The 14,795-nt window shown below is 37.9% G+C and overlaps 1 protein-coding gene and 1 long non-coding RNA gene across 3 annotated transcripts in view; one reads left to right on the forward strand and one right to left on the reverse strand.

Moving 5' to 3' along the window:
* LOC120542058 overlaps nt 1–14,795 on the forward strand; it is a 91,288-nt gene that overhangs the window by 31,530 nt on the left and 44,963 nt on the right. The window lies entirely within an intron of this gene.
* Nucleotides 1–14,795, reverse strand: part of ecscr (endothelial cell surface expressed chemotaxis and apoptosis regulator) — an 80,950-nt gene that overhangs the window by 20,338 nt on the left and 45,817 nt on the right. For both annotated transcript variants that reach the window (XM_039774174.1, XM_039774173.1), the window contains exons 2-3: nt 10,724–10,792; nt 1,864–2,196 (exon numbers count right to left, since the gene is read on the reverse strand). In XM_039774174.1, coding sequence (XP_039630108.1) covers nt 1,864–2,196; nt 10,724–10,792 — 402 coding nt within the window. The remainder of the gene's footprint in view (nt 1–1,863; nt 2,197–10,723; nt 10,793–14,795) is intronic.

Consider the following 14,795-nt stretch of genomic DNA (forward strand, 5'->3'; position numbering starts at 1 on the left):
GGACAAGATTAGTTGTATTCAAAATTGGTAGAACAATTCTGACATGTAAAATTTTAACAGGCGACAAGAAAGGTAATGTAGTACATCTCCCGCGGAAAACATTAGACACCAAAGGAGATCTTGATATGCCCTTCGTATTAAAACGTTTACAGTTTCCCGTTAGAAAAGCTTTTGCTATGAAAATTAACAAATCACAGGGACAATCATTTGAAAAAGTCAGTTTATTTATTAGAGAGAAAGAAACAATATTCACTCACTGACAGTTATATGTTGCATTGTCATGATGTAACTGCAAATACGGAATCAAAATTCAAACCGATACTGATGAAAAGCTCATTCCAAATATTGTTTTTACTGAAGTTTTATAGTAAAAGTTGTGGCATGCGGCTGGAGGTGGTACCCAGCCGGGACAACCCAAATGGAACGGAGGAGAGCTTACGCTTCCTCCAGACCACGAGAAGGCGACCACCCTAGTTGCATTGGGGACTATGGGTGCAGAGCTTTGAAGCTCAACCCCGTAGGGGCCCATGGTCACCGCCAGGGGACGCCCAAATACCTGGAGAGCCCTGGACTTCATCACTTCTGCCACACCTGGAAGTGCTGGGGGTGGGGGGGAGGATCGGGGACACTCAGAGTGCTTCTGGGTACACAGCTGGTACTTCTGCCACACAGTGTAGTGCCGGCAGAAGATTACTGGAGGACACTTGGAGCAAATTGGGGTGGATATAAAAGGAGCCGCCTTCCTCTATTCGAAGGCTGGATTCGGGTGGAAGAGGATGGAAGTCGAAGGAGAGGAGTGGAGGTGGTCCTGAGAGAGAAGGCATTTTATTGAGTGCCTGGACTGAGGTGATTGGTGTTCCGGCACTGGGTTGTGTGCTTCGTACTATTTGTAAATATTGTAAATAAGCGTGTGTTGGGTGACTTTAAACGATGTCTGTCTATCTGTGTCTGGACCAGGTTCCACAAAATGTAAGTTTAAAAAATATTTGCGTGTTAATTTCAAAGCCAAACAGAATGAAAACGTATAATGCAACGAATACCTCTAACGCAACATGAAACATAATTTTCTTTTAATTTATTATGTTTTACTATGGTTAATTACTCACTGTAATGCAAAATAGTTAGGTCTATTATACATACAGTATGTAACAGTTCCCATGAAAATAGCAATCTGTTTAAATTGTACATCCGCTTCCCCAAATGTGAGCGGCAGAGCTGCGTAGTGGCTACCACATAGCTCCTGCACAGGGGTTGGCAAGCAAAGTGAGCAGGTGGCAGAACCCCCTAGTAAATATAAATAACATCTTCAGAAAGGCTAACAGTGTTCATGATTTCAAATATCTGCTGTTAAATTTCTTTTCAGCTCTTTTCCCATTTATTTCCCATGTCACAATGAATTACCTACACAATAACCACTGAGTATTAATAACCTACAGGACCTGGAGACCCAGGATGTGGTAATAAAAATGCTACCTTATAAAAACGAGTGAATTTTGGAAAAGAGCTATAGAAGAGATGAGAAGAAAATTGGGCACTGAAGAGCACTAATAGTTCAAAAGCACATGGCCAGTAAGTAATTATAGGGAATAAGGCTCTCTTTTTCAAACTTTGAGCAAACAGACTGAACCCTGTCTTTTATCAAAGCTTACACAGAGTGTGTTTATGAGTTTTATCTTGATAAATTCCATAAATGCTCACCGTTTGCAAAGCCATGTTTTTTATTGTTAGTGGGCAGAATATAATTTTTTATTTGATGTCCAGGTTTCTTATGAGAAAAAAAGCAGAATACTTCAGACAGTTTTGCAAAAATAATATTATTTGTGAAGATTATGAAAAATGCAGTTTTTAAGACACTGTGCTTACTTTCTGTTTGATGTTGTAGGTGGTCAAGGTCCTCAGAGCTGGTAGCTGTTGTAGACACATTGATGTTTGATGTTTTAGGGTTGACTGTTGAAGTCATTTCCATTGTTGCCATATGTCTGGATGTTTTAGTTGAAGGAGAGGTTGTAATAGATGTACTATTTTCATCAGATGCTGGCATTCCAGTCGTCTGACACATCACTCCACACAGTTCCTTTTTAGCAGATGTTACATTTCCTGTTATTTTCTCTGTAGTGGATGTCATTCCAGGTGTTTTCATAGATGGTGACGCAGATGAAATTGTGTCATTTAATGTAACACCTGCTTTTGTTGATGCTTTAACATAAAAATATAAAATTTTAGAATACATACTTTTTCATAATAAGAGAAGTCATTTTTGTAATGGTTTATAATTTATAATAACCTAGATAAGTCATTAAAAAAATCATTAGTTCATGTACATTAAAAAGTTAAAAATGTCATTAAATTATAATTCATATATTGATAATTTAAATAAATAATAATTTATGAGGTGTTTTTATATTTTTACAAATCATTTATTTATTAGCTGTAGAACTTTTATACTACCTAAAGTTAAAACTATTCCACCTTTATAAAGGTTTGTAAAGCTTTACTAATGAAAGTAATAAATTGTTACCACAGATTTTCACCATCATATGATAGACAGAAACCTACTGAATGCAATAAAAGGGTTAGTGTGTGATCACATTACAAAATGATGTAGTGACATCAACTCTAACACCACCAACGCCACCACCCTTACAAGAGAAACCATGACTTCTGGAGCTACAGAAATGTCTCTTTACCTCAGTAAGTTAAGCATTGTCCTGCCTCAGATAAGGTTTGGGAATGGCAAGGTTTGAATTCAGGGTTGGTGCTGAATCTTAGATTGGTACAGAATTAAGCTTATGCAATATATATACAGTATTACTGCTGCATGACACTCATATATCAATCTAGAGATACTGTACAGGATGAGATAGACAAAACCCACAAAAATGGAGAGTGACAGTAAACCAAATCAAGAAGATATGTAGCAAAGCCTTGATGGGACCGTTGCTAGCTCCAAAATATTTAATAAATGTCACAAAATTATTAATATAAGGCATACTGTGTATATGTGACAATACTATGACTACATCTGCAAGCCTGAATTTGGAATGTTTCCCTCAGGCCAACACACTGCAGAAGGGGTGTCCGAAGCATTAGCACTGGGTCTCTGGTGGAATGGTATGACTGTCTGTCATGATGTGACAGTTCTCCAGGTCACTATATAGCAGAATGGCATGATCTTACAAGAGAACAGGACAGCCAATCTGTTTCTTCAAAGTATAACTTAATGGTATTGGGGAAGTAGCAGAACACATGAAACCACTGGGGGATTCCCTCAATGGCACCACCAGGGTTTTATATTTTTTCTGCTCCAGAAGTACTTAAGAATGTTTTGGCCACAGGGTTATTCATTGAGGGTTTGCAGACAGGGAGGTAGTTGTGGTCAGTTAAAATATTTGAAATAGGATCACTTAAAAGATTTTTTATACTACTAGTTATTCTACCTGTCTTTGCCCTGATGATTACTTGTTACATTTGTAAAATAAATAAAAATCAGATTTAACACTTATGACCTCATCATCATAGCAGAAGACATTTTTTTAGTATAATTTAGCATATTGTGCTTTGGAACTTATCCCCTTCAAAATTTTACTGTGAAATTAAGTGTAAGATTTAAAGAAATTAAATTAATTTTACAGCAAAGAACAATTCATAAAATAATAATAATGATTATCTTAAAAGTAATAATATTGAAATGTAATAGAACACATAGAATGCACCATAGTCATATTATACAACTCTATCAGTTTGAGACAAATGAAGGTTGAGCAGCACCCACACCTTCCTCCTCCCTGTGCAGCAATCCTCGTGGATCTTTCACTTCTGCTATCTCAAAAGACTTCAGTCACTACTAACCCTAGACAAAATCTGAATATGACTTTTTTATTTGTCATAAAAAGAACATTCAGAAAAGAGGTGGCAGATTTCCGACCAACCATTAATGAGTTATTGACCAACAAATGTAAAAACCACATTCTTTTTCAAGATGCTTGAATATGTAAAAATTCTCAGTATTTATTGTGGTCAACACAAACACCCAAAAGTGTTACATAATTATTTTTAGTTCTTTTGAATTGATATCATGTTGCTTTCTAGTGACATTGAGGTTAAAAGGTGGAAAGGTTGTGCGAAAATGACATGTAATGACCATGAAACATGTTTCAGCTTTTTTTTTTCTTTAGCCTGTATAAAAAGTTATACAGTATCTGCCAAATAATACAAAGAGTACACAACACGTGTTTCATCCTAATTGGGACTCGACAGGTGTAAACACTTTGGGATCATCTTACGGGGATCGTACCTTGAATGTCAGCAAAGCATCTGATATTGCACCACGGTAGCTGGTTCGCTTATTTGACAGGGTAAAGATATGAGTAATATATTCTTAGGTCTGAATCACAATCTGATTATTTGGATGGTTACCTACCAGGAAATGCTTATGGTTGGTCAGCCAGTCGGCAAACATTTGCCAGGTCCTCACAGTGGCGAGAAGCAGATCATAGATATGTTATACAGTATCTGCCAAATAGTACCAAGAGTACATGACATGCCATTTTGTATATGGTATTGTTAAATTATGGCAACCAGTCAAATGGTGTCATTGTGTACATCATGTACGTGATTGCTTGCATCTTTGTCAAACCCCAGCTAATCCAGCCTAACTAACTTGAAGCCAACTTATTCAAGCTAAAGGCATTTTGTTGTGTAAATGTATGGACAATGAAACAATAGACTGGAAGAAGACTACAAATACAATTTATATTCTTTACAAATATGTCTAGAATCTTGACTATGGAAACAAGTGCAACACACACTAATACAAATCTGTTTTGTTTCTCCATATTCTTACTGTACCATTCTTCCTCCTTACAGTTTCCTGCTACACTTGCCTATTTTGAGCTGTTTTTGAGGAGAAAAATTAAGAGGAATGGTTTGTCAAATTTTGTCAAATTTTAAAATACTGTATATATTTTTTATATGGTTAAATGTTATGGTTAGCATAAAGAAATGCTAGTGTTCATGTGTTGATTAAAAATACAATAATAGTTTAGATTTATGCCACAGCATTTTAGTACATTCTAATTAGTACATTATAAAACCAACATATTTCATTTCAGGCACATGGGAATTGTACCCTATACAATGTGCAAAGCAGAAGCCAGGCCTGGGTGGGACACCAGTCCACAGCAGGGCACACTCTATCATACACCCCAAATTATAGTCACCAATTAACCTGTTCTGCATGTCTTCTACCTGGATAAAACCCACATGCACAGTCACAAGGATGAGCTTTGTTCACAAAGCTGTAAGGCAGTAGTGCTAACTAATGGCCTGCATCAACACCCTACAGAAGGATCCCAAGATAATAAACGTACTGTCGAAAAGGGAATAAGCACTCTGTTCAGGTATGAGTTATTTCTACAGTTCTCTGTATAGATAAGTATTTTTGTTGAAGTTATGCTAGATATTATTCTGTGACAGGTGAGGAGATGTTAAACACAAAAACAATATCTCCTCTGACCGAATGCAGAACTAGAAATTCCAGCTCAGCATCATAAATAGCAACACTACCTTACCTCATTTCCCTTTATTCAAAGCTTTCAGTCAGATACTTCATTCCAAAAAAGGGACATGTTTGTAATTTTCTGTAAAATATGATGATTTCACTTCTTCTTTAAAAATAAGAGAAATGTCTCATCATTTTCTTTTTACATTTGGACTACCTCCCTTTTCCATCTTTCCTACTATCTAATGCTTGTTTTTATCTACTCTCACCTCTAAGTGCAAGTCTTACTGCTATATTAATCCTATAAATTCTCAGTCTTTCCTTTAATTCTGGTGTAATTTCTGCTGCCATTCAGATGTCCACCATTTGATCAAATTATCATTCCATTTCAAACTTCTATGTAAAATTCATGCCATTCAGCTATGGTCGTATAAGACGTTAGTCTTACTGGCTTAGATTCCCTCATCCCAAGATAGCGATGACATTCCTGGGTGCAAGCAAATGATGTGTCCTCACTGCTGCTTTCAGATCTTCTCCATCAACTGAATTCCAGTCGGGTTTGACCTTAATACTATCCTAATATTCCTGAAGGATAACATGAGTGTGCTTATCCTGGAGAAGATACTACTGCTCCTGCAGCATATAATATATCTCTCTTGCTTTTGACTCCTGTCCTCCATAACTTCAGTACATTGCCATCCCTGAGGGATCCTAGCATGATTTGCTGTTGATTGACTCTAAATCATTTGATTTACTCACATAGATTGTGAACACATCTCTCCTACAGGCACCCCATCTATGAATAAATACTGGAGGAAAAAAGACAAAACTTAGCTGATGCAATATTCGTATAGTAAATGCCACGTTGCTGTATCAGTTGGGTACGGAAACCATACTTTGCACTGAATAGCTATTATTGGTCTACTGATATGAAAATATTTTTGAATATTATGGACTGATGCCCTGTTCGGGGATTGTTCCTGCCATGTGTTCTGTGCTTGCTGAAACAGGTTACAGCTGCACACAATGCTGCCTTGGGTAAGCAGGTTAGAAAAATGGATGGATGAATATATGGATGTTCATACAGTGTATGGGTGGATTTTGTATAGGAACACAGAAAATGTACTAATTTTGAAAATGTTCTAATTAGAACAGGGTTATTGTTATGCCTTCTTCTGATTCATTTTTGCACAAGTGGCTGAGGTAATGACATCAGTGCTAGCTTACACCCTGTTACACCTCTCTTTCTATGCTAACATGTAATTGAGCTTGTGGCGTGAGGAAATGAAAGTGGCAAATGATGTTATTTAAAGAGACATTCTAAATATTATAAAAAGGTGTGGTAGAGGCAGAGGAGGGTCTGTTCTCACACAAGCTAAAAAGAGTGGAAAAGTTTAAGGAAAACAGCTAAATCCAGGGGTCATATGTGCAAATGAACTCATCAAAGAAAAATGCCAGAATTAGACACTAAGGACAAACTTGGCACACCACCACTGCCAACCTAATGACAGACTAAAAATACCATACCATTTTCTACACCCACTTAGTGCTGAGCAGAGCCACATGAGCCAGCAAGCATAGGGCACAAGGCAGGAACAACCCCTGGGTAGGGTGCCAGTTCATCACAGGGTGAACACACTCACAGACATACACACACACCAGGGACATGGAGCCTGGTCTTCTTACTGTGAGGTAGCTGCACTACCACTCACCACCCTAGACTAAAATGTCAAATGTATATTTTTCTTCGTAAAGAACAGCTTGCCTTTTTAAACATCTTCTTATGTGTAAGATTACAAAAGGATTTTGCCCAAGGATCTTAGATCACAAAGATATCCTTGGGTAGCTTTTGCAAAGTGATCATCTTAAACAGACATGTGTCACACATGAGTGTCAGAGGAACACCTTCAGTGTTCATCCAAGGTATTCAGTATCCTGTCAGGGCCAGAAAGAGGTGTCACCATTAACTGTGTCTTTTTTCTCCTGTACAGAAACAAGAAGAAGCCCCTTGAGGGCAACTAACGGCAGTGACGTAGCTAGGGGGGGCAAGGGGGGACTTCTGTCCCCGGGTGCAGCATCCAGGGGGCGGCAAATTGATGTTACGAAATTTTACAATGAAATGTTTTTCATTCTTAAATGCACTAAAAAGTAAATAAAAAACATTTGCATACTCAGTCTATCACTCCATCAGTATGAGGATATCTTTTTCCTGTGTTTTTTGTCTCTTTCTGATTTCGAGGCACGTATTAGTTCTATATACCCAACAGACAATAATTTATCCCCTCCACTACTCTAACATGCTTGATTCCCACCCAGAAACATTTTTGACGTTATTAAACAGGTCGCACGACTGACATGAGGCATTAGTGTATCATTGTCTAAGTTTTTGCAAATGCCATTTCTGTGTGCCAAGTGATTTGTGTTTATGTGTTTGATAGAAAATAGATTGGGCTGTGGTGAAGTATTCTAGTAGATGGCTGCAAAAGTCTAGACATTTCCCCATTATATTTTCGTACGAATAAATTGTAAGTAATGCAGTTTTTATAAATATAGAATTATTTTGCATTATAATTTGCTATATACTTTCTTTAAAATCACTTTTAAATGCGGAAAATGAAATTTTTCTTACAAAAACTAATGACGGATTTAGATTTTAAAGAACACGAGGCGGCGTTATCATTTTCGGAGACTTGTATGAAATTTTTTTCTTAAAATACTATTATTTTAAATACATTTTAAAAAATTTTCTTTCCCTTCCCCATTGCATTTTGGCAAACAGGAGGAGGCGCGAAATCTTCAGTTGTCCCCGGGCATTGAAAACCATAGCTACGCCCCTGACTAACGCCGCCCCTTCTGGCTTGAGAGCTATAAAGAGCCCAATACTCCTGAATGTTGGTGTCTCATTTGGACCCAGACTGTATTAAGGATAGAGCTCTGAGGCTGTGACCCGCTCATAAGAGCCACTTTAAAAAGAACCAAAGGGGCTATTTATGTTAGATTTTGTACTCTTGAATGCTTATTTTGTTTGCTTTTTGCCACTGCAATTAAAAGGGCCAGCACCCCAACACTTCATATAATCATCCTGTGTTTCTTCTACCACATAAGAATCCATTCTTTGTGCTTGTGCAAATCATGCGGTAGCAAGCCAGCAGCTGATCGAGCAAAGTTATTTGTTTCCCATTGTATCAGCGTTTAAGAGGGGTTTTAGAGGAGCAGCCGCGTCTCCTTTGGGTGCGTGGGGGGAAGGGTCGGTGAAGGGGTTGGCGAGCAAAGCAAGCAGGGGACAAAGCCCCCTAGCATTACAGTATATTTATAAATATGCTATAAATTGTAATTAAAATATGCAATATATTTTAGAGTATATACATCCATCCATCCATTTTCCAGCCCGCTGAATCCAAACACAAGGTTACGGGGGTCTGCTGGAGCCAATCCCAGCCAACACAAGGCACAAGGCAGGAACCAATCCTGGGCAGGGTGCCAACCCACCACAGGACACACACAAACACCAAGCACACTCTAGGGCCAATTTAGAATCGCCAATCCACCTAACCTGCATGTCTTTGGACTGTGGGAGGAAACCCACGCAGACACGGGGAGAACATGCAAACTCCACGCAGGGAGGACCCGGGTAGTGATCTTAGAGCAAATCACACTGTGACACAGTGCACATTGTAGACCTGTTGTTAACTTCAGATAAGTAAGTAACAAAATTATAACTTGCATCAGCACAGTACTTAGTTTGTAAATGCTAATTAAAATTTTAAATCATTTGTCTCTAAAGAGATTTTTAATTCTTTATCTTTCTTACTTTTCATTTTGATTGTAGCTTGTTGCATTGCATTCTGGAATGCTTCATAATGCCACAACTTTCCACAAATTGAAACTGTGTGAACAGGTGATTAACTGCTACAAATTACGCATTCATCTCTAATATCAAACTGATTTACATTTAACAAATTAGAAGCACTGTAATTTTTTACCATTTTTCTTAAAATGTCAAAAGAACTATCATGCTTATAGTACATAATTCAGCCTGTAATCCATTGCAGTTTACATATGCTGACACATCTACTTATTTGGACAAAATATAATGAGTTACAGGGAGTTTAATGTGAATTGGATTCATTGGGGAGCCTGTGTTTAACTTTTTTCAGGTTAAATGTTAAGCCACAAAAGGTCTTTTAGAAACATGGGGCTGAGCATATAGTATATTGCATGTTTTATACACAATATACTGTATATGGAAATAGGTTTGTTACAGTATATTACAGAAAATGTATAATGATGTTTTAGATATATTCTTAAAATATATACAGTATTTGAACTACATAGATTCTAGTTTATATTGAAATATATGTCTACAGATTTTTTGAGTATATTGCAAATTATTTCATTTTTGTAAGGTTTCTGCTGTACAAAGATAATTGATGAGCAGATGTGTTGGATTTGTTTTAAATATAAACCTCTGCTGTAAAAATGCATAAATAAATGGGTTTAGTTGTACTTGCAGCAACACTTGAACATTAAGAACAACATTTCCATAAGACCTAGATGTCAAATCTCAGGATCTCAGGAACCTTTAACCCATCATTACATAATCCATCTATGGCCCAGCAGATGTGGATACTGTAATAACACTTTTGTCACTTCAATGTAGACTTACACCCTGTCACAATACAGCCTTACCTCTAGTTTTGTTCCTATACTAACCTGCCATGGAGCTCCTGGCTATTTGTAGACATGAGGAAATTAGGCAAACTCAGACATTAGTGGTAATTAAAGGTGTGTGGTTAGAGACAGAAGTGATTGTGGTTAAAGCCATATTAGCAGACAATGAAAGTTCACTTATGACATTTTCACAGTGAAGAATGCATCATATCCTTTAGATAGCTGTGGGGCAGTAAGGAGGTGCAGTGTCCATCACAGTTCTAGCAGCCCAGGCATTGCTTTTATGGAATTTGCATGTTCTCCTTGCATTTTTGTGAATTGTCTCAATTTTGTATATATTCACCCTGTGTGTAGCATATTGGGTTAGTTTCTGGCTAAATCGTGATGGTGTGAGTAAGTGTACCCAATGATGTGCTCTATGATAAATGGCCATTACATCCAAGAGAACTTCCTGCCTTCCACCCAATGCTTTCAAATGTGACAATGCAATGAAATAACAAGGATAAGAAAATGGGTACACAGGTAAATAATTTTTATTTTTAAACCAAGTACCTGAGATTGGAGTTGTGTTGCTGTTAGTCCCTTGTGATGGTGGTGTTATTGTTGATGTTCTGTCAGAACCTGTAAAATTAAGGTAACATGTTAGGTTATGTTATAAAACACTTAGAATGAATACAGAGCTTTGAGGCTAGTTTAAAAGTCAAAAATATGAAATTATAACATGCTTTTCAATATGCATTTCATAGAAAATGAAATCTAATAATGTCTATAACAAAAATGTTTTTTAAAATATACAGTATATTGTCATACACACAAGCCTGGGAGACAGCTTCAGGACTTGTCAACGTGTAAATCCACCCTTAGCCTAAAGTTAGCACTGTCTTGTAATAGTTCTCCTCTTCAGATCCAGAAACCAACAGTTTGCCACTACATGAAAACACTTCTGGTTTCAGGATTCCTGGACCCACCTTTGCTGCCTAACTGACTTCATAACTGGCACCATCACCATCACTCTCCTGTCTAATGATAGATTCACATTTGCAAAGATGTTACTCTCACCACATGTTAACTCAGAGTTGTTGTGTTTGTGCTTTACAATATACAGATTTGTCTAAGGGTGCCCCAAATTATTATCTTTTTCTTTGTTTTTTCTACATTATATTACATATATGTTCAGTGGATTTCTGTGTATTCAACCCAAGACACTTTAGAAACAAATAAACCTCTAACACTAAATTTTTCAAGTGGTACACAGGCAGGTAAACTGGAGGCTGAGATTGAGCCAGTAACCATATGTTGCCATTAGGGCACATTCCTTATTTCTAATTATGGTCTATGTATTGTTATTTGCTTTTCAATTTCAAATTCAAGTTCACAGAGTCATATTATAGTTGATCACACCCATGTTATTATTAAGCAATCATCCCTTTATTCCTACTGCATGCCTAAACAATACTAGGCAGACATATTTCTCTAGTTAGTGAAGGCAGACCATTTTCTCTCAGCTGGCTCAAAAAAATTAAAAATATTAAAGGCAACACAAAAACTAAACAAATAAAATTATAACTTTAGTTGGAGAGATTGATGTTGCTTAGCATAATACAGGGATTGCAGGCTGCAGCTTCTTCTTATACTTTATAGACATTGTGGAAACTGGCCCGGACACAGACAGGCAGACATTGTGTTAAACACCACAACACACATTTATTTACAATATCCTATATACAAGTGCACACACAACACCAAAACTCCCCCAAAGTCCAGGCCTCACAATGCCTTTTCCTTCTTCTAGTTCTGCCTCCATTCCTCTCCTCCCGAGCTCTGTCCTTCTTCCTCCCGACTCCAGCCATTGAATGGAGGGAGGCGGCCCGTTTTATACACACCCGGATGTGCTCCAGGTGACTCCCAATTAGCTCCCGCCAGCACTCCCAAGTGTGGTGGAAGTACCGGCTGCGCACCCGGAAGCACTCCAGGTGTCCCTGGATTTCTTCCCCCAGCACTTCCGGGTGTGGTGGAAGTACTGATGGCCAGGGCTCCTCAGGCATTGGGGCGCCCCCTGGCGGTGACCACGGGCCCCTATAGGGTTATGTTTCTAAGCTCTGTTCACGTGATCCCCAAAGCCACCAGGGCGGTCGCCCCCTTGTGGTCTGGAGGAGGCGTAAACCCTCCTCCGGTCCTTCTGGGCATCCCAGCTGGGTACCACCCCCAGCCACTCGCCACAACCTTCAGTTGACAGTCATAATTGGTTGTACTGCTGAGGAAGTGCCAGTCATTGGAGGCCCTGCCCCCTTGGGTTCATTGTTAAAGAAAGTTAATGATAAATGACTTCAAAAAGGAAAAAGGAACAAATAAAAAAACAACAGAAGGCAAGGAATGTGGAAGTCTGTAACTATAAGGAAGGCAGGTCTTTTGCTGTCGGGATTTACAGTTAGTTAATGCTATTTAATCACTGTTTCTTTGTATTTTTGTTTATCTCTTTGTTGATTACATTGTGCATCAAATAAGCTTTCATGGACATCTGATGTTGCAATTGCTATGGCTACACAACATAGTTTGTGTCATAATGTGAGTGTGCATGTGATGTAATGGATGCCATTTCCGCTGATAAATCAAAGTCTGATAGTGTGACTAAAGTTTCCAGTTTCTTTAATGAGTCTCTGTAATTCTGATGTCTTTTTTGATGCTTTGAATGCAACATAAAGTAGATTGTTAATTAAACTGTTTTTCACACATTCTCTGCATCAAATATAAGTGGTGGCCCTGCAATGGACTGGTGCCCTATCCATGGTTTGTTCCTGCCTTTCGCTATAATGCTGGCTGGGATAGGCCCCTCAATGCCACCTACTCGATTCAGGACTAAGCAGGTTGACAGACTGCCTAGTGGCATCTCTACATTAGGGACAAGAGGGACACTTACTCCCCTCCCCCCATCCCCAGCGGGTGGAGCGGCTTAGCAAAAATTAAATAAGTAGTAAACTAATCTAAATGATTGAACATATTGTTAAAATGTTCATTAGCAGACGCAGGTTAGTTGTCAGAATTCTTTTTTCTCAGTTTTCATGACATGCTCAATGCAATTTCCTATCTAGAAAAATATTTCTTTTTGGAATTTCCATTGGAGTAGGGGCAATAAGTTCCTGAGAATAGATTTGTCCAGCTCAGGACACTGGTACCACAACCCCTTAAGTGAAGTTTAAATGAAATAATGATATTAAACTTACAGGCATAACAGTATGTTTGTTTGGATCTTGATGATCTAAACTAAAGACAGTTTAATGAAATCCTAAGGTGGCAATTGTCACACAGTCATGTCAAAGGGTCACCCACTCATCTAAGGTACGTCATACAACCCTGGGATGAGAGAGGGCACTGGTGCCAATCATGTCCTCTTCACTTCTCTCCACAGTGCCAAGAAGATGCCCAGTGAAGGCAGCTGACTCCACCTCTTCTGGTCCACTGCCAATAAGTTTCGAGGCTGCCAGAAGGAGGCTTTATTCTATGATCAGAGCACCCTATGGGACAGAGCTCTATCCTTGTGACCTACCACCATGAAAAACCATTGCTTAAGCCCTAAGGAGCAAACTTCTTTGGTTTTGATTTCATTTGCACAACAGAGTGCCTGTTTCTACAAAATGAGCCTTTGAGAATTAAATGGGGATGATGTGTTGGTACCTCAACAACATTTTTTCTCTCCAGCATGTCATTCCTCACTTTAAATCACATATATTTACTAATACGTTTCAGTAGCATGGTTTAACATAAATTCATTGAGTATTTTTTCAATAATTTAACATACAATACAGTGGCTATTGTTTCATCCATTGATTCTTTTAGAACTTAATTCAAAGTCATCTCAACCATATACAAGTATACAGATAGACGAAATTGCAAAGCTCAGGGTCCACAGTGTAACAATATGAAGTGCAAATAATAAATTAAAAATGGAATTAAAATTTAAATTTAAAATTAAAACACAAGGTAAGACATTGTGCAAAGAGAAGTAGCAGCAATATTGACGTGTAGTTAGTAATATGAACATTGATGCAATGTATGGTATTTGCAATCTAGATACATAAATATAGTCAATAGATATGTAATATAATAAATAAATAATAATTAATAGATATAGATAATACAGAAATTATCAGTGTATGATAATAGTTGTTTAAGACATGTGTAAACAATGACATGTCAGAATGTTTCACAGCAGAAGGATATCAAGAGTGTCAAAATACTTAAAGGTCAGTATGAGATTTTCAGTTCTTTTCTATATGCACACTCATCTTTGCAGGAAAGTGACTTGCATGTGTAAAAATTCTGTTTTAGAGGTGGTTGAGGCAGTGAGGAAGATCCCAGGTGGATCTTAATTAACGTAATTCAGACTCCTGACTGGATACACGTGCTGTTTGAAGACTAGAGACGTACACCTGATTGATGGTGAAAAAGCTGCTCACATGTGTTTATGTGTCTCTAAGAGAAGGGCTTTTCTTCACACAGAGAATAAGCAGTGTGAAATGAATTTGGCTAGGGGAGAATTTAAAAACAGGAACAAATACTGCAATGTATAATGACTAATGTAGAAAAGAAGTGAAATAAGGTAACCCTTAGGTGTGACACAGTGTTT

The sequence above is a fragment of the Polypterus senegalus genome, chromosome 13, assembly GCF_016835505.1.
Source record: "Polypterus senegalus isolate Bchr_013 chromosome 13, ASM1683550v1, whole genome shotgun sequence".
In the NCBI taxonomy this organism is placed as follows: Eukaryota; Metazoa; Chordata; class Cladistia; order Polypteriformes; family Polypteridae; genus Polypterus; species Polypterus senegalus.